The sequence below is a fragment of the Primulina tabacum genome, chromosome 1, assembly GCF_025594145.1.
Source record: "Primulina tabacum isolate GXHZ01 chromosome 1, ASM2559414v2, whole genome shotgun sequence".
NCBI lineage: Eukaryota > Viridiplantae > Streptophyta > Magnoliopsida > Lamiales > Gesneriaceae > Primulina > Primulina tabacum.
In genome coordinates this window covers 5,149,824-5,170,046 of record NC_134550.1, presented here as the reverse complement: position 1 = coordinate 5,170,046, position 20,223 = coordinate 5,149,824, and the positions used below count along the sequence as shown (strand labels likewise).

The 20,223-nt window shown below is 36.0% G+C and overlaps 4 protein-coding genes across 6 annotated transcripts; 2 read left to right on the top strand and 2 right to left on the bottom strand.

The window, feature by feature from the left end:
- Window positions 1-813: 813 nt before the first annotated feature.
- On the top strand, window positions 814-5,869 carry LOC142536757 (uncharacterized). Its single transcript, XM_075642076.1, has 4 exons — window positions 814-1,913; window positions 3,751-4,160; window positions 5,374-5,443; window positions 5,534-5,869. Exons 1-4 carry the CDS (start codon window positions 1,261-1,263, stop codon window positions 5,616-5,618), a joined length of 1,218 nt encoding a protein of 405 aa, XP_075498191.1. The 5' UTR covers window positions 814-1,260; the 3' UTR covers window positions 5,619-5,869.
- A 593-nt stretch (window positions 5,870-6,462) lies between these two features.
- LOC142536750 (uncharacterized) lies at window positions 6,463-9,221 on the top strand. Its single transcript, XM_075642063.1, has 3 exons — window positions 6,463-7,633; window positions 7,729-7,877; window positions 8,875-9,221. Exons 1-3 carry the CDS (start codon window positions 6,709-6,711, stop codon window positions 9,088-9,090), a joined length of 1,290 nt encoding a protein of 429 aa, XP_075498178.1. The 5' UTR covers window positions 6,463-6,708; the 3' UTR covers window positions 9,091-9,221.
- A 281-nt stretch (window positions 9,222-9,502) lies between these two features.
- On the bottom strand, window positions 9,503-15,833 carry LOC142536737 (uncharacterized). Of its 3 annotated transcripts, none has more exons than XM_075642031.1 (6): window positions 15,590-15,833; window positions 14,119-14,222; window positions 13,518-13,595; window positions 13,298-13,369; window positions 12,595-12,689; window positions 9,503-10,752 (listed from the first exon to the last, which is right to left on the bottom strand). In XM_075642031.1, exons 1-6 carry the CDS (start codon window positions 15,611-15,613, stop codon window positions 10,172-10,174), a joined length of 954 nt encoding a protein of 317 aa, XP_075498146.1. In that variant the 5' UTR covers window positions 15,614-15,833; the 3' UTR covers window positions 9,503-10,171. The 3 variants fall into 3 exon arrangements, with proteins under 3 accessions (XP_075498146.1, XP_075498155.1, XP_075498166.1); XM_075642040.1 differs by having other exon boundaries at window positions 14,119-14,233; window positions 15,590-15,820; XM_075642051.1 differs by lacking the exon at window positions 15,590-15,833 and adding an exon at window positions 15,303-15,554.
- Window positions 15,834-17,270: 1,437 nt separating this feature from the next.
- On the bottom strand, window positions 17,271-19,853 carry LOC142536728 (uncharacterized). The gene is given in 2 exon segments (XM_075642021.1): window positions 17,271-18,645; window positions 18,647-19,853. Coding segments are annotated over 2 exon segments (2,307 nt in total). The 5' UTR covers window positions 19,652-19,853; the 3' UTR covers window positions 17,271-17,343.
- Window positions 19,854-20,223: the final 370 nt, after the last annotated feature.

Genomic DNA, 20,223 nt, shown 5'->3' with positions numbered 1-20,223 from the left:
AGTTGAGCAATAGTATTATTCAAAAATTGTTCAATCTGGACTCACCTCGAACTCGAACCAACCCAAAAACTCTTAACCCAACAGACCTGCTCAAAATATTGTTAATTGGTTTATTAAGTTGATTTGGGTATTCTGTTTTTCAATAATGTCACATTTTTTGCCTTTCTAATACACGTTATCTTTTTTTCAGTAGATCTATTGAGAGACAGTCTCACAAATCTCTATCCTCAAGACGATTCAACACTACTAATATTTATAATAAAATTAATATTTTTGATATTAAAAAATAATATATTTTCATGGATATCTCAAATAAGAGATCTGTCTAACAAAATTGACATTTAAAATCGTCTCACATGAGTTTTTGTGTTTTTATATTGAGACAATTTAGGCCAAACACACAATAGGCCAAAAACAAATCACATGTTATAAAATAGTAAAGATATTAAAAATTTTCAAATTATGGATCATATTCTTTAAAAATCTAATAAAAAATATATATAATTAATTAATATGAAATGATTTGAACTCAAGTTTTGCCCACTAACTATTTGATTAACAGTAAACCTAATCGTAATAGGTTATCCATGAATCATAACTCAACCGTTAAAGGAAGATTATAATAAATCTCCGGTTTTTTGAACCATCGAACTAACGATTTGGAACCAGCATCATGTTTAAAATAAGATAAATTAAAAGATAAAAGGATAATATTATATTTGTTATATATATATATATATATATAGTTTTGATATATATATATATTCAGACCGAGCTGATATATGCATATATAATTGAATCACGGTGGCTCACATTTTCAAATATAAAACTTGAAAGAAAAATCTAACCATACACGCCACAAATCTCTTCCCTCTCCTTCCTTGTGTTGACTACGTCTTCCATCTTTCTTCTAGCTTCTGTAACGCAACGCCGCACCCATCAATCGCCGCTCGTCGCATCAGCCGTCGGGTGATATCTCAATTCGCGCCACCGATACGGCCTTCCCCCTCTCTTACTGTTCTTTAATCGGTAGCGTATGGTCCTGCTACTTATTTTTCTTTCAGATTTGTCCTTTGTTATCGTGTTTAATTTCTCGCATTGGGAAATACCTATAGTTTATCCTCGCGTACGCGTAAATTGTTATGATCCTTTCCCGATATATGTTATTTGATTGAGAGTGTTTCATCAAAAGTCCACGTCTTTTAGCGGCTAACTGTTGAATGTGGACGGCGATGTGTTTTTGATCAGAAGAGTAAGGGGATGGATGTTTCTTCTAGTGAAAGCCATGGGAATGGCAGTAAAAGAATCTCAGGTTGGGCAGAATTTGACCTTAAGCAACGGCGGAGGCAGCAAGGGTTTGAATGTGAAGTGGACGCTGAGCCTTATCCCGTACTGGGTGCCTCTACTCGTGCACGAAGCTTATTGAATAAAAACAAGGCCTTCGTAGAAAAACCCTTTTCATCTGCAGTTACAGCTTCCATGAATTTTCCCTCCTTAACTAATCCTGATAATCACGACTCTATAAGACCGGTAGCACTTGGTGATTCGAGTGATCGGAGCCGTGGGACTTCTTTCAAGGATCAGACTTATCATAGACTTGAAGCTTTTTCACCTTTGATGGATGAGAGCTTTATTGAGGATTTATTGGCTGGTTTAGATAACAATATTAATGAATTGAATTATGGGAATGGACACACATCTTCTGCCTTTCAAGATATTCCTTTTGGGGAGAGAGCTTATTCGAGCTTTAGTCATAATGAATATTTTGAAGACAATAACATAGGATGTAAGGGTGATGCTTATTTCTGTCCGTCGCTGGATTTAGCTAGATTTTTACCTATTGAACCTGAGACTGAGCTGGAAGAGGATGATGTTTATCTATTTCATAGAAAAGACGCAGTAAGAATGATAAGGTAATCATCTCAACTGATCCCTATTTTTTTGTTGGTTATATCATGTTGTTTGCACATCACGAATTGACTATTAGTTATAGGGTTTACATCATATATAACAATATGAGACTCAGGGCCGTTGTTTCATTTGTAGTAAGGATCTGTACCCATTCTTTTCTTATCCTATATTGAGCAGTATAGCACATATAAATGTTCCTCATCAGCGAATTTCGTTTTCATCTGCAGTTCAAAGGTCATCTTTTAATATTTCATCACTTGTGTGGTGTTCCTCTCTATTACGAACCTGTTATAGTTCAAAATATGATGCACATATAGTTGTTTGAAGTGCAAGGACAACTAAGGCTCATGAGTATCAAATTCATAGAGCCTAGGGGCAAGGCAAGACACACACTGTGCTACAGTGAATCGCCATAAAAGATGATATGCTAGAATAGAAATATTGAAAGTATATTGCGTACATATATTCCAATACACTCTATAAATGATAGTAAAATGAGTACGTATTATGAGCAAAATATAACTACTACATTTTGTATTCCTATTGAATTTACTATCCCTATACTTGTCCCGAGCCTTTAAAGCATATTAGGACTGGGGCTTTAGAATTAAATCACATGTTATCGTACACCTCAGATTGTGTCGAGGGCCTGAAGCACATGAATTGAGCCTTGCTGAGTCTTAGGCCTTTGGCACAAGTTTTGTAAAGTTATTGATAATCATGAAATGCAAGAATATAGCCTTTCTGATCCTTAGACCTCTGGGACAAATCTTGTAGACTTCTAATAACCACAAATCAGTTGACGACTAAATTTACTGACAGCACCCACGATCGTCCCCAGTCAGAAATTACTGCTAGTTACCCTTTTCCTATTTTAACTCCGAGGGATTTATTGTCTGCACGCGATAGGTCTCCCGTTTTTCTGGCCCACGTTGCTAAATATTTGAAGCTCGTGATTTGCAAGATCTGGGAGTACATCTGTCTGCATGCAACGTGATATTTATTTTATCCTTGCGGACATCCATCCCCAGTCATAAGACATAAAGAATTATCAAAATCCAATGCTTTGTTTTTAGTGATATTTATTTTATCCTTGCGGGCATCCATCCCCAGTCATAAGACGTAAATAACTATCAAAATTCAATGCTTTGTTTTTAGTTTTCGTACTTTAACGTAAAGCAAATGCGGTTTAAGTGACCCTAAAAGAATTCAGAAATATTCTTAAACTGATTTTACCATTTTGTAGTTTTTTGGTACTTCTTCCAAATTGTTGACTTTTGAAGTGTTTTTTTAGAATAAATTAACATAAAATAGTTTTGATGTAATGGAATGCAGGAATTATCCATGGAGTGGCGCTAACTTGATTTGAAAATTAGTGTGAAAAATTCATCTTGTTGATCAAAGTATACAAGCCATATATTGCCAACTATATTGACACAGAGGCTGAAAGTTTTTTTCTTTTATGAGTAAGGGAGAACTTCTACAACAGACTGGCTTTAAAATGTGTACCTTGTTACGGTCATTGCTCAAAGTTCCCTTGTCTTTTTTAAATCAGATCAGCATCTCATTATTCTAAGGCTGCGAATGATGCATACCTTAGAGGAGATCAGGAATGTAGGAGTTATCCATACAATAGCGCTAAATTGACTTGAAAATTGGTGTGAATAATGCATCTTTTTGATCAAAGTATACAAGCCATATATTGCCAATTATATTGACTCAGAGGCTGAAAGTTTTTTTTTTTTATGAGCAAGTGAGAACTTCTACAACAGACTGGCTTTAAAATGTGTCCCTTGTTATGGTCGTTGCTCAAAGTTTCCTTGTCTTTTTTTAAATCAGGTCAGCATCTCATTATTCTAAGGCTGCGAATGATGCATACCTTAGAGGAGATCATTTATCCGCACGTAATTTCTCTCTTAAAGCTCAAGAACGTTGGACTGCTGCGCAGAAGCTTAATACAAAGGCAGCGAAGGAAATCCTAGCGACCAGGAATTCTAAAAATGATCTATGGACGCTGGATTTGCATGGTCTTCATGCAACGGAAGCTGTTCTAGCACTGCAGGAGCATTTACAAAGTGTGGAATCTTTAGTGTCGTCAAATTGCTTAGCCACTCTGAGTGATGTCAACAAGGAGTCAAGCCTATTGCTCCCTGAATCTCTGCAATCTTTAAGTCATGTGAAGAAGGAAAAGTTTGGGATGCAGCACCAGCCATTGAGGCAGAGGCCAGTACTATTACAAGTGATTACAGGTATCCTTTCCTGGGGAATAAATTGTGGTTGCTACTATTTTGGTAAAAATTATTTTCTGGATTGTATCTCCATGCTGCCAAATCTATCGCGAGTATACAAAGTCATCTTTTTTTTAACCACATCTAAAAAATGGGATTGTGTTAAACATTGATTTTCACTTTTTCCGATAGTTCTGTTTGTTGAAACACCTCTTTCAAATATGCCCTCAGGGAAAAAAAAACATTGTCTTGAACCTTCGACATTGGTTTGTTTGGCATGAAAATTACTTGTAACCATGAATTCACAATAATAAAAGAAAACTTCCGGGCAATTTGTCAGGGAAAAGTTTAATCTAAATTGAAAATGCTAATGACTTGTTTTTTATGTGGAGGAAATCATACCCTCACATTATTTCAATGTCAATTAATAACCTCAAAAACTTTTCATCTGTTTTTTTGTTACCAAGGACCAAGTGGAAATCCAGTAGCCAACCTCCCCGTAGCATAGAAATATTGGTTTTGCAATGACATCCAAGGCTCTTGTTTTATTGCTTTAGCCAATCAATGATCATGACTATCATCATATATGACTCAACTTCGAGACAAAAGCATGCTTCGATATACATCATGTTTTTAAACTCTTCTTTGTCATTTAAAATATCTAAAAGCAATGTGCGTCGAAGATAATTATTTCCATTGCAATCTTGGTCCAAATTTGATGGCGACCTACATTGGTAAGAGTCAATATCGCCTCAATATTTCTTTCATTGTCTTTCTAATGAATTTTGTGTTATTTCTGGATGCGCTATTTGTTGATTGCATATCAGGGGTTGCTGGGAGATTTTGTTCTCACTACTACATAGATGATCCGGAACCAATTTTGATTCTTGAAGCTAGCATGTCTAGCATTTATGTGTTGCACGAGAAGTTATGCCATGAGCTTGTAGATGCACTACAATATGATTTATGCTTCTAAATTATCATCTCTACTTTAAGCTGAGATGAACTTTCCATAATGTTAAGCCATTTCGAGATTATTTGTTTATGCCAACATGTGTTGCTTGTTCAAATATTGATGAGATGTGGATATACCGAAATCAATTACCTAAGAGCAGAATCAGCAACCTTTTTTTTTCCTTTTTGGGTGTTGTTTGCAATAAGGGGAGCTAATTGTGTAGCTCAAGATAAGGCCTAGATGGAAATACAAACACTAACACTTCAGCACTTATCCCAGGTAAGGGTAATCACAGCCGGGGAGCAGCTGCTCTCCCGTCAGCTATCAGAAACTTTCTCAATGAGAACAGGTGAAACCTCTCGTTCTCTTTTGTATTGTGATCTGAGGGAGTTTTTGACGCATCAGCTTGTGCCGAAATCTCGATCTCTTTATTGTGTAGGTATCATTTTGATGAAACCAGGCCTGGTGTGGTAACGATAAGACCCAAGTTTCGGCAGCAGTTGGCTACTAGTTCACTGAAGTAAGAAGTCCCCGCGGTTTTATTTTTCTTTGTGTACATACATATATCCCACGGAATTCAATCCTACCCTGATCCATTTTCACAAGCTTCTGAACTGTTACGTACGTTAGGCGACAAACTTGTTACACCATTTATTTTAAGTTGTATTTATGCTTGCTTTCTCCAGTATGGGAAGTATGACATGCCGAATAGTGTGTATGGACGTCATTCCTCTTTCGTATACGAAGCTTTGTGTAATGATTATTTGGGCTGTTATCCACCACTTTGGTTGTGTTCAGATGAGATGTCAAAGAGCTCCAGTGTATTTAAAATTTATTGGTAATAGCTACTCAGACTAGTAACCATTCAGGTTAGAGCATACAGCCAACAAAAACGCAAATCACCTGACATGTCAAAAACTATAAAAAAAAAAGTTAACAATTATTTTTTAAAAAAATTAATACATAAGTTTTTATAAATAATATAAATCTTTTGAAAATAATCCATAAAACTATACATAAATCTCATTATAAATAATATAAATATTTTAAAATTTATCAATCATATAACGTTATAAATAATATAAAATTTTCAAATTTAATTGAATATAATAAATTATTATAAACAATGTAACATTGAAAACTCATTAACCAAATATAAACTATTTTAAAACTAATCAAACGTCCATAAAACCATTAAAATAATATAATAATAAGAATTTATCTATTGTAATAAGAAGAACTCACGAGTTTATATTCGTAATAAAAAAATTATATAATAAAATATTTTCTCAAATAATAATTGAACTAAATTGACCAATCGATTTTGATTAATTGCTGTTATTTTATATTAAAAATTTATTTATAACAATATACTAAACAAAGAACAGAGGCGAGAAATGCGATGGTAGCAGGCCGCTTGGCCTCTCCACACGAGCTCATGCAAACTTCTACGTTTCATTCTGCAACGCGTGTCTCCCTGAATATGACCCCACATGCAGCGTCAGATTGAAGATCATCACCTTCAATCAGATGAATGAAATTCAAGCTTTTCAGCTGAATTTTGGTGTTCATGAATTGTAGTCATTGTTCTTGAATCCAAATCTGTTGATAATCATGGAGCTCAATCCAAGCATCGAGCGGGAAACCCAATACTTTTGTTCTTATTCAGAGGAAGAAGACGGAGGCTCGAGTGAGAAGAGTACCAAAATGGGTTATGTTTTGGACAAAGGACTCAGCCTCGGGAAGAAGCTTATGGTCACGGGCTTTGTGGTTTCATCTGTTCCGCTGCTTCTTCCTCCTCTTCTTGTTGTTTCTGCACTTGGGTTCACTTTCTCGCTGCCTTTTGGATTCATTTACGCTAGTTATGCCTGCACTGAGAAGCTCATGAGCAAGCTGCTGCCGACTCAGGTCATGATAGACTCTGCTAATGAACCTTTACTGCTTGAAGGAGATAGTGGACCAGAAGAGCTGAAAAATACAATTGTTGAAGAAATACGGGGTCTTGAGGATGTAGAAGAAAATGTGAAAGACAGTCTGCCAGTTGTTGAAGTTAAGGATGATGAGTTAATGGAGAAAGAGAGTGAAAAACATGTCGCGAGTGGGGAAAGTGTAGAAGCTGAAAGTCCAGAGGACCTGGACAAGAAACATCTAGGTGATATAAGGGGAGATGTCACTGGTCCAGAGGAAACTGAGAAGGGAGGGAGAAGGAGAATTTGGAGGAAACTGAAACCCTCTAGAAAGAGGAAATCACACTCAGGGGGAGATAAGAAAGTTGAGGATTTCTCGCAAGAATCTAAGGCCAGCTCTTCCGATATTGTAAGTCCAGAAGTCGTCGCAGAAGAAAATATTGCAAATGAGAGAATGGAATCTTCAAGAGAGGAAGAGCAAGCTGTTGCAAGGGACTCTATCAAGTCTAAAGGTACCGTTACCGATATGGGAAGTCTAGAAAGCTCGACAACAGTCGGAGAAGTAGAAGTAACTGAAGAAGGAGAAGAAGAAAAACAAGAAGAGAAACCTTCGGAGTTGAAGGCAAGTTCAGGTATGCTTTACAAGTGAAAGGGCTCGAGTAAGGTTTTATATGTTGTTTCTTTTCGATGTCACTTTGGCTTCATTTGTTTGTTGATTTGTTCGCAGAAAATAAGGAGCAATCCAAAATGGTATTATCAGATGGCAGCAAGCATTCTTTGGATGAGGCAGCTTTAGTTGACATGCCTGAGTTGAAAAATGAGGAAGCACACCGTTTGGAAGGAGATAGAATTGTTTCCGATGCAGAGAGTGTTGAGGTCAGATTTTCAATAATTTTTAATATAGCTTCATTGTGAAATAATTGTTTGCATTAACTATCTGCTGAAATATTGGTTCTATCATGATGATGAATTAATGAACCTATTCTTGATAATATATTTCTATAGAAATTTATAGGTATTCATGTTTCTTGGCAGAGTATTCTGAGCTGGTAATGAAACTATTCTTCATAATATATTTCTATTCTCACATGCATTATTCGACCTGTGGTTCACTTTCGTTTATGGTCTAGTGCTGCGTAAGTAGATGTTGTGAATGGAGAAGTTCTTGATTAGGTATGGGAGAGTGTTCTGAGGTCTGAAGTTTTAAGCCAAAAATTGTGGATTTTCAACATGGTCGTCAGTTAGTTAGACTGTAAGAATGGATATATACACCAATTTATCAGCTATCAAAATTGCCACTTTCAAGAATTGTGTAATTTGAGGATAATAGTGTGTTCGCGTGATATTCCTACGAGTCTCTTATAGCAGTGCTTGATTTACAAAGTTCCCCTTATGATTTTTTTACCCCCGGCACTTCTGTAGGTTCAGAAACACATGAAACAAGGTGTAGTTTTACATTGATGTTGGAGCATGTCTCGATACCTTGTTTTCACCTCTCAATACTCCGTGGACTTGTTTTGCTTGTGTAATTTGGATGTCACGTAAAGATTTATGCATTCAAAAGGTAGTGTATGTCGTCCAAAACTTTGGAAGACTAGAGGAGTCTGTTTAAATTGCTTCGAACTATGTGTGATGACTTGGTCATTGGTCTTGATGAAGCAGCACTGTTCTTATGTTATGATGCACCAGTAAAATTCACTCCAAAACAAGGATACCAGTGCACTTAATAGAGTGCCTTTCTTGGACGATTCTTTTATGCAATTTGAATATTGGAAGGTTGAAGTACCTGGCTTTTCCCTTCTACGGAATTTCTCTTTTTTTTGGCGAGCCTTCCAGGATCTTATTTTCATGAGCCATGTGTTCTTATTCACAGGGATCATCTGAAGATGAAAAGATTTGGAGAAAGATTGATTTGATTAGAGCGATAGTTGGGTTCAAGACCCCACGGCATCCATCGTACTTTGAAGAACTTAAGGAGTTGTATGCATTCACAGGGATTGAATGGCCACCATTAGTCAAGGATCCATCAGAACTCACGGAGTTCAACAATAAGCTTCAGTTTCTCATGTCTGTGATTGGTGTAAAATAATCAACCCCCCCCTCCCTTTTCATGTGGTACTAGCTTTGAGTTGGATTGTGTGGTGTGCGTGCTTCATACTTTTATACACGTACTTCAATATTATATGTCAAAGCATCGCATGAATGATCGTTTTAATTGTAGAGAGTCCGAACCTATCATGCTCTTGATTCATGTGAAAAGTAGTTTTGATTAGCACCGCTCTGCCTGCCTTTGGAAGCAAAAAATAGGAAACAACACTTTTTAACAGCATTGGGACCTTTTTTACGTCCGGCATATTTGGTTCAAAAAACCACGAATACTTTGTTGAAGAAAGTGCATTCAAGCACCCAGTCAGGGTCATTATCTGCCAAATCACAAGCATATCATTTGGAGAAAATGGTGGAAAAGAAAAGAGTTGAGAAAAAAGAAGGAAAACAGTTCATACACGAGTGAAAACCAATACATAAAACCAAAGTTGAACATTTTACAGAGTCATTTCTCTGACAAACGACACCAAAAATAACTGGCTAGTAAAGACACTGATATTAGGCTTGTCTACGTAAAATCACTCCAGAAACCAAGGACCGACAACTTGTCCACACCTATTAAACTTGGAGATCTTCTCCATATGGGCTAATGAGCCTATACCTGGAACAATAGCTGCAGGGGTGGAACCTAGTAGATGCAAGTGTAGGTGGTCAAATGGAAATATCATGTTACAATTTTCAAAATATTCAAGTTTTACCATCTTCTCCCAATATTGCTCTGCTCCCTAGATTCCTGGATCTGTCGCTGCACAGCCGTATAGCATAGACTATTTCTAGCTTACTACATATGACAAATGGTAGAAGTTGCAACAAATGGATACACATTTTTCATGGAAGAAATCAGTAAAATGTAAATCTAAGTAGAACATTCCAGAGGAAGAACTCGTGTTGTGAGCAAGCATTATCACACAGGTATAATCAACAAAGAACACACCCCACTTAGCTCTACAATTGGATTTCGTCACAACCTGGATACGTAACCCAAAATCTAACTACCTGCAAAATCCTCCAAGCACCCTTGAACGTCATCCAGTTTACAGTATCAAGTTGAACGTCAAGTTAGCTCAGCTGTCGATTTTCTTGGTTTCATTACAGCTGGATGGATTGGCATCTTTTCGATGAATCCCCAAGGCATTAGCAAATAATCTCTTTGCAGTTCCCACATGCTCATTTCTCAAGTTTCTTTCTTGGGCTTGATTCTCTGCTCTCCCAACTGCAGAACCTTCCTCCGTTTGAACAAGTTCGTTTGTTTGCAGCGACACCTTGCTCGTTGCATCTGATAATTTAGATCCACTCGACTTTTCGACCTTTGGTGTTGTCTTTGACCTTGGATGTTTGGCAGACGGTGATTTTGTTTCCAGCTCAGTGTTAGAATTGATGACCCCCGCTTCATTGAGTTGGCTTTTCACATCCTTTGCTGCACGTTCATACTCCGCATTCAAACTGAATTCATGATTAGCTGCCTTATTTGTTCGGCCAAGCGCACGAGTTATCATACGGCGAGCAACCACAGGATCATGTCGTGGTCTATTCTTTGCCAATTTCACGTCACACGCATCTTCTGAAAATATTCTTTCCCGGGCAGCCAAATAAGCCGTTCTTCTCTCCTCAAGTGAAGACTCCGACACAGAATAATCCCTTTGATCTGAGAGAATACAAAAACAAACATTGACAATAATGTCAAAAATGGTAGTGAGTAACACAAGCACAATGAATGAATGATGCCGCGACAAGAGCTACCGGAGTGCTATCCCAGGCTAATTGTCTATACGTGAAAGGAAAGACAAACCTCTACCGTAAATGATATCTCATCGATTCATAATACGGGAGCTAAAAGATTCCAACTTTTCAAAAGAAGGAACATTTTCTCTTGGCACCACCTTCTGTCCTTTTGCCAAATTAACTTGATGCAAACCATTTGTATAACTTTGGGAGCGATTCACTCATTATTCCTCTTTAGCACAAGTGCAGTCATTCAAACTCAATGGCAATTATGAGTTTTTGAGAATTTTATCAGATTATAGAGTTGCCTCCATGAACAGTTAAAACTTAACAAGCCCACAAAAGGGGAAACTTAAAACTGCCCCTGAAAAGTTACATTAAGCACCCAATTTCTAAACAATGACAGACAAGTCACTAGACGCATACCCATAAACTGCATCTGTGGAAAAACAAACATGTACACATCTGATTAATGACTTGAACAAATAAAATAAATTCAAATTTCTCAACATAATTATATTTCACTTGGATCTTACTTTCTTTAGAAAGTATACATCCTGTTTGAACAGAGGAGAATTTGTTACCAATAGCCTGTGTAGCATGAACACATTAAAAAAAAAATAGAAGTGACAGACACAAACACCACACAGATACGGATAAGACACGTCAATACGTGTGTCGTCTCGACATTTTTAAGATTTGACAAGTCAGATACGGTTTGGACACGACGAGGACATGCCATGGATATGACTCGGATACGTTTGGGCAAAATTGGAAATATTTAAAAAAATTAGGGGTTAATTGAAAAAAATCGAAATTTCTTAAGATTAATTGGAAAATATTTAAAAAGGAATTGGGCTTTGGGCTTTTAAATATTATATATAAATATATATAATATTTATATATATCTTAATGATTGTCTTATCCTAGTCATGCCATATCTTATATTTTCAAAATTTGTCGTATCACCGTATTCGTATTTTATTGATATGATCACCGTACCCGTATCTATGCAACATAGCCAATAACCAACTTAAGATCAAAATTGTAAATATTAGACCTGACCACATTTACATCATGGCTAAGTTCATCACTTGGAGATCAGTGGACTCGAATAACTGACGCCCACCACAGAATTTCCAATGCCGCCCCAACCCCAAGAAATCTCCCATGTTTACCAGCTTTAAGAATCGGTTGCGTTTGGGTGGATGTTATTTATAGATCCTTATTCAGGATCTAGGGGGATTTACATACTTTTGGCATATCAATTGGAGATGAAAATTTTCATTTGGTACAAAACTTGCTTAAATCTTGCAAATTTTACTAAATTGAACTATTCACATCCCAAATGATCTTGCTCGAGTCTGCCGTACTTCCAACAAAAGTGCAACAATGAGATATATATTTGCTCGCTTTATTTTAATTTTAGCATATTCAGATGATACATAAGAGAGGATATCATACATCAAAGAATAAAATCCCCCATACGAAATATCAGAAACAGAAAATTATAGTTGTGAATAGTATTTGCCGGAGTTTAATTTTGGAAGTATTTGATTTTTTTTATCCTTTCAAAATTATTTCAAATGTTTTTTTTTTTAAAAAAAGTCCATAATAGATTGATTTAAAAAAATTATATGTATATAAAAAATTAGTTTTGAAAACTCTGTCAAAGAGATGGTTGGACATTTCAGAAGTAAAGATTCCACCCAAAAGCCAAACCAAACTAAGCCTTAGCTTTTGCTGCGAGAGACAAATACTTCACCTTGTATAACAACCTTCTGTTTAAATATGTCCAAAACCATTGGAGACTGCACGTCAATGGAATGCCACAATAAATCACTTACGAGGATAGAAGGTCTGCAATTAGTTAAATAGAGCATGAGAATGTAAAAAGGCCACCCCACCAAAGTCATTACTCCACATAATCAAGTTAAGCAATCTATGTATGTGGTCTTCTTTGTCATTAAGAAAATAAAACTATTACCAACAAACAGGCTTTCACTAGACAAAACTAGTTATATATTCAATATAACTGACTACAAATCAACAATAGCTTTATCATAAACGGAACAATGTAAATAGAAATACTGGATTCCAAAGTTCGTTTATACCTACTTTGTCAAACAAGAAGCAAAAACGAAATATAAACAAAATAAGATAACATGCATGTCTATCAGTATCCACAACCACCACCGCCAAAAAGAAAAATTGTCCGACTATAATTGGTACAACTCCGGTTTCTACACTTTAGTTCAGGCAATGTTAATGTTATCAATTGTTTCAAGTCTTTAAAAGTAAATTGGATTTAATCACAAGAAAATAAAAGGATTACAGCATAATTTAGTTCAAATTTTAATCAACTAATGCATATATTTACAGCAATTAAAAGTCCAAAAATGATGTCAAAATACGACCAAGACATATTAAAATGAACGCACAAAAGATGAACATTTCACTTCACGTACATCGATGTCTCTGGGCAGCGCTCCAAAATTAAGTGCCTGTCTTCCCCTTCACCAATAGATTTGTGAGAAAATCTGTCATGGTAATGTAAACATTATGTATTCCCCATAATCCTAAACTGGGGTTGAAATTAATTATCTCAAGCAGCCAAATAAGATGCCCAACAAGAAAATATGAATAGAAGGTTGATTAAAACATTCAAAACTTCACACAAAGAAGTACCCGAAGATCTCAGCAAGACGGTGTATGAGCAGGCGGTTATAAGGATTCATTGGTTCCAGCTCAAGCACCCCATCTAAACTGCATACAGCATAGTTCACTCTGCTCAATATTTCTGAATAAAACCGAAATTTTATGCAAAGGTTGTGCAACTGTGTGAGAACGAGATGAATAGGAATTGCAACAAGTGGGAGTCACTCTCATGTTGATTTATGAATGACAATGAACTATAAGTTTAGCAACTTTGAGGAATGATAACCTCTCAAAATGCTTGGTTGAAATACAATAGCAAGTTCAAAAAATAATAAATTAATGATATTCACATTCTTCAGGCCTAGAATTTTCTTTTAGAAGGAGGATGCTGAGGAAATGAATTAGCAAGATTCAAGAAGTAAAAGTAAATTGGAGGGAGAAAGTTAGGAATGCAGATGATCACATCTTTATCGCCCTTTGACTCAAGAAGGAAGAATATTCACCGAATCTTTTGCTCGAGTGATTTCGACTACATCGAGATTCATCTTCCAACACATCATGAAGTAAACTCAAAGGAAATTTGAGATTTCTGTTTCTCAAAGTATCCACTAGATACATCAACTTATTTTACCTTGTACCATCATCCTGAATAAAATTGATCAACATCTCTTCCATTGACAAAATAAGATGTTTGCAAGGAATATTATCTCGAACGAGAGAAGCCAACTCTTCAACCTACATTTGGGCTATCATAAGAAAATCAAGTAGGAGGGTAAAAAACATTTCAACGCATGCATGTAAAAGTAAGAATGTTTGAGACAAGATAAATCACTTTGTTAATCTCCATACAGATGTTCATATATCATGCTCACATATGTTTTAACAACTTTTCGAATAAATACTTTCAACCACGATTCTTAAACACAGCTGCACATAGTGTTAATTTATTCTCTTTATGAGATTCTGTGGCTCCCAACATCCATAGGCATTGTTTCTAGTATCTAGCTATTAGATGTTGAATATTAGGAACGTCAGTAAAAAGAAACATGATACAAACTTCAATCAAATCTGTCTATAAGACATCATCCATGACACGGATAACCAAAAACATAAAATAGTAATTGTTCTCAATGAGTTTAGAACACAATCATTGTTTCTTTAGGTGGCTGTACAGATATACACGGATAAATACAATCTGAAATTGGTCCAATTAAATCACTTTAGAATCGTGTAAGAAATTTATTGTAATTAAGATTTTAAACATGATTCTAGCATATCATCATTAGTATACAACACTCGCCATCAAGTTGAACATGAAAATATAAAATGAGGTTTTCAGTTTAAAGTTCATGAGATTCCATCGTCCATTGAGCAAAAAGATCCTCATGATTGGGCAAAAAACTATACAAATAGAGATCATGTCAATTAAAATGTGATAGATTTAACACATAATCACGATATCTCAAAACAACCAGAGAACAATTTTACTATGTTAAACTGATCTAAAGTATGCGAGAATGTCAGGTACTACGTTGCAACCGCTGATTAAAATGTCAAATCTTTGTATGGTTTAATACTTACGAATACAAATCGGCTCGTCACAAAATGTATGAATGGATGTAAGCAATGATTTTTTTTCCAAAAGTAAAAATTTATACTTAATAATGAATCGTTCCATGTAAAAGAACAAAGTTCCAAAATTTTAACCCACCTCCCAGGAAACCTTAGATGGATGATGTCAAAGGTCACACAAACAACAATATTAAATGAAAAATGAACCCGAAAAGCCATGATAACAATAAGTTTAGATAGAACCTGGCCAGACTGTGCTGCCGTTTTCCCCAGGTATATTGGGTTGGCTCAAAATTGAAATTATACCAAAAACAGCACCAGTCTTAACCCTCAAGATTGTTCATACAATCCAAATTATCTAACCTAGTTCTAAAGAAAAACAAACAACAAAAAAGTCTCCAACAAAGCAATGTGATTAATACCATGAACCAAGGAAAATATGCTAAAGACAATGCCCAGAATTTTATTTTCAAAGATAATTTAAAAACGAAGGGAAAACAAAGCATTCATGTGAGATATTGAGCGCTGACCATCGCAAATTGGGTGTCACTCATCGAATTGAACCTCTGGAACTCTACAGGTGAATTTCAGCCCCAAGCTCCGCCGACAGCTCAATTCTGACCTATCAATTCGCAATTCCGATGGCCGGATGAGCGTCAATTTCAGTCGATCAGATTCCGTGATGGATAAAATTGGATTAGGCTGGTATCGTATTCCTCTCCACTTGGGTTGAATTTAATTTTACTCGTTCCAAGTCAAAATTCTTGAAATTTTTTTTTAAAAAAAAAAAAAACAAAACAAAATTTTTTGTGTTAATAATAAAATTACCCAATAGGTAAATATTAACCATCAACCTTTAAAATTATTTATTGGTTAGATTTTTTATTAAATGATTTTTGGAAAACACCAAAATAATTCTGATATTTGATTATATACAAAAACTTTTGTTAGACGGTCACATGTTAATTTTATGAGACGATCACAATCTTTTATATTATTAACTCATAAAAAATATTATTTTTTTTATTATAAATATATCAAGACAACTACTCGTAAAAAATTAATCAATGATGTTTAAATTGGACGGTGGGTTTGATAATTTTAGCCCAAAGAGAATCGTTAGCCAAGCTGAGAATTCAGAAAACGTTGAACCACTTACTTTGAGTTCGCTTATTTCCTCCATCACGTATTTCATGCTTGTTTGCTTCTTCCATGCATCCCATAATGTGCATCGTCGAACTCATCTCCTTCATCTTCTTTGTGGCTATGGACTCGAATTGTGGAGTATGAACTACCACTATTGGTACTTTATCATATTTTTCACCTCTTGTTTAAACATATTTTTTAATGTATTTCAGAATCTGGTGCACAGATCTTTCACTCGAACAACCTCAATCTGTTAGTTCCTTAGACATGTTTTCCTGCAATGACAGTGTCATCGTCTTTATCAACATTTCCTCAAGTTTCCGGCGGGATGTATTTGCACAATGAGTTATAATATCTTCGTTAAAGCGTCGAAAACTAATTTGTAAAAACGAATAAAATGCAGCTGAAAAAATCAATAATGAGAGCTAATGATCGAAATTCTCAAGTTTTCTGTGAGTTTTTGGAGTTTTGTTGTGTTGTTTTTATCAACTATTTTTTCTGTTTTATATGTCTTTTTCAGCAGCAGGAGACAAGTAAGTATCTTCTCACGTTTATGGGATAAAGCAAAGCCCATGTTTGGTCCGTTTTTTGTAAACTCATTCTATCAACCATACCAATTATTAAGTGGTATTAAATGTGGCTAATTAAACCCACATATACCAAAAGGACTAAGAATCCATATTTTAATTTATTCCAAAAAAGTCATTTGTCCTACCCAACGAGCCCATCTTTAATAAATGTTGGTTAAATAATAGGATATTTTTTAAAAATAATATTTTAATAAAATAAATACAAGAGCTTAAAAATGCTGATAGATTACATAGAGTAGATATGGGATATAATGAGACCAAAGCATTTGGTCCAGCGACAATCTCTATCTAGGTTATTATATAAAGAATCTATCAGTTAAATTCAATAATTGTTGGTCAAAGTCCGTAATTTGTTAAAAATAACAAGTATAATATATAAAATTTGAAAAAATAATACAAAAATCACATATTGTACCTCGAATGGCTGGATATATACTTGAATACGAATATAAAATTAATACTCAAAACTCAACTGGATTAAATCTGAATGTTCGCACTTCACTAGGATCACTACAAAAGTGCGTTCACTTGTAATTCAAATACAAAGTTCATGTTTTTGTCCGCAAAATGTAGCTTCTGGTTTGTGCTGAACAACACAGAGCAATCACACCTACATAGAAACTAACAATTGCACTTAAACAAAAAATCCATACTGATATCAGTCCTCGCTCGTTTTCACCAGAGAACGTTTTTCTTGGCGCCGTTGCAAGACACCCGCCATCAGAGTTGGACGACATGATGCACAGGTCAGGATTGCCACCGAATGCTCCGGGGAATCTCCAATACCCCTGCCTCGTCGTGACTATCCCCGAAAGACAATTGTAGGACATATTCAAGAATGTTAAGTTTCCGAGACTGGTTATGTTTTCTTGGATAGGACCAGAGAAGGAATTGTGTGATAGATCCAGGGCCTTTAAACTCCGCATCTTCGCTAAACCGAATGGGATTTGACCATCGAGATTGTTATACGACAAGTTCAGGTATTCGAGACCTTGTAATCCAAATAGTCCAGGTGGGATTTCTCCATGCAGTAGATTATCAGAAAGGTCAATTCCGATCGACGTCGAAAGGTTGTAATTGAAGCTCAGTTCGGTTTTATCAGCCATCTTGACAGAAACTAGCAAGTCAAGATCAGTAATCGAAACAGATGGCTGTATAAAATCTGCTTTAAAAAGGCCACCAGTATTAAAATTTGAACTAATATTGAGACTACCATTTGGGATTTGACCGAAGAATTTGTTACCCGAAAAATCAATTGTTCTGATGGATTCAAATGTGAACAACCAACTCGGTAGAGCTCCATCAAACTTGTTACCAGAAAGGGAGAGAAACCTGAGGCTAGACCATTTGGTTATCGCATCATTTAAAGCACCGGAGAGGTTATTCGAGCTCAAATCTACAACTTCCAGTGACCTGCATCCAGCTAAAGTGAGAGGGATCTCCCCAGAGATTTTATTATTACTCAGAACCAATATTTTCAAACAATTTAGGGCGTCTAGCTCAGGTCGAATTCCACCAGAAAGATTGTTGTTGTTCAGCTTCAATGCTAGTAACTGAAAACACCCCACAATGTTCAAAGGGATGGATCCGGATAACATGTTGTAGGACAGATCAATCATTTGAAGATAAGTCAAATTTCCAATACTCTCTGGTATTTTCCCTGTAAGAAGATTGTACGAGAGAAGCAAGGCCTGTAAGTTTTTGAATTCAGTAATTGTTTCGGGAATATCACCAGTGAACTGGTTATGAGACAGATCAAGGAGCAGAAGTCCCGAATTTTCTGGCATCCCAACAATATTTCTCGGGAGATTTCCAGACAATCTGTTGAAACTCAAGTCCAAAGTTAACAACTTGTCCTGAAAAAACTAACCTTGGGGAAATCCCATATTGCAGTTCATTGAAGGACAGATTGAGCTGAGTCAAGGCATGACATCCAGAAATGCAAGCCGGTATTCCTCCCATAATCGAGTTATTTGCTAAATTAAGCACCAAGAGACTCTGCGACGAATCCAAGAAACATGGTAGAGTACCAGACAACAAATTGAACTCGAGGTTCAGATACACCAAACCTTGGTGAAACTCATTAAGAATCCCCGTCAAGTAGTTGTGGGACAAATCCAAATACTTCAACGACATCGAGTAATACAAACTCGCCGGTATCTCACCGCTAACATGATTGAATCCAAGATCAAGTTTTTCAAGTTGGAGAGAAAAATTCCCAATCCAAAAGGGAATTTTACCTGTGAAGTCATTATGGCTAAGATCCAACTGAACCAGATTTTCGAGCATTGCAAGTGCTTGTGGGACAGCACCACCAAAAACATTATAACTAAGATCCAGAGCCTTAAGGTTCCTCAATAGGCTAAAACACAAGGGGACAGAGCCATTGAAATGGTTGCGCGATAAAACGATGGTTTCAAGAAAAGAAAGGTTGCATAAAGAAGGGTGAATGTCTCCAAACAAGTTGAGGTCATAAAGATTAAGGGCAGTGAGCCGCCCACTCTGGCTGGAGATGGTGACACCATTCCAGTTAGCATGAACGGAAACTGAATCATCCCAACTAGACAAGCTGCGAGAAGGGTCTTGGAGCTCAGATTTGAACTCCAAAAGCGCACTTTTATCCCGCGGGTCCAGCCCCAGACCCACCATCTCCGCGCTAACACTATTTACAGCAGAAACTGTACAGGCTACTAAATGTAAGTGCAAACAAACCCACAAAAACAACAGTAAAAAGGAGCTTCCAGCACGGGTAAAGATTCCTATAGCCCGCCGCCGTTTACGGAGTTTCAGTTTCATGGGCTCGCGAGCAAGATTGAAGAGAACAATGGCAGAAAAATGAGTACCTCGAATCAGCATAACAGCCCAGTTCCAGCTGGAGAATGATGATGAAAATGGAGAATCTTTACCTGTCCGGACATTCTTTCTTGTATCTTGAATTCTTTGAGAAATGGGGGGAAAATGGAGATAATCAAAAGGGAATATCACAAGAATCAATTAAAGGAGCATAGGAAATCGTGTGCTAAAGCGAACTTTGCTTTATTTCTTAATTATTATTCTTGTCCCTTCTCTTTATCGATCCGTTTTAACTTTTCTCGTTCTCTTTTTGATTATTTGCAATCTTTTCATGCCATCAGTAAATACCATTTTTCATGTTGATAAGATATGAGATCAAATGGACGGTTTCACTAAATCATGAAGATAAAATTTTTATATTTTTTCCAAAAAAAATTATTTGGTTTTAATATTTTGTACGGTCTCTAGATTCTTAGCCTATAATATGCTCTATTATATATAAAACCAAAAATGCTCCCTTTTGTTTTTTTAATGATAATGTAAGATGTGGTTTATTTGACGAATTTGAATATGAGAATATGGTATGGGTTCGATTCAATCGGTTCATAAATTTTTTTAAAAAAAAATTTGATGAA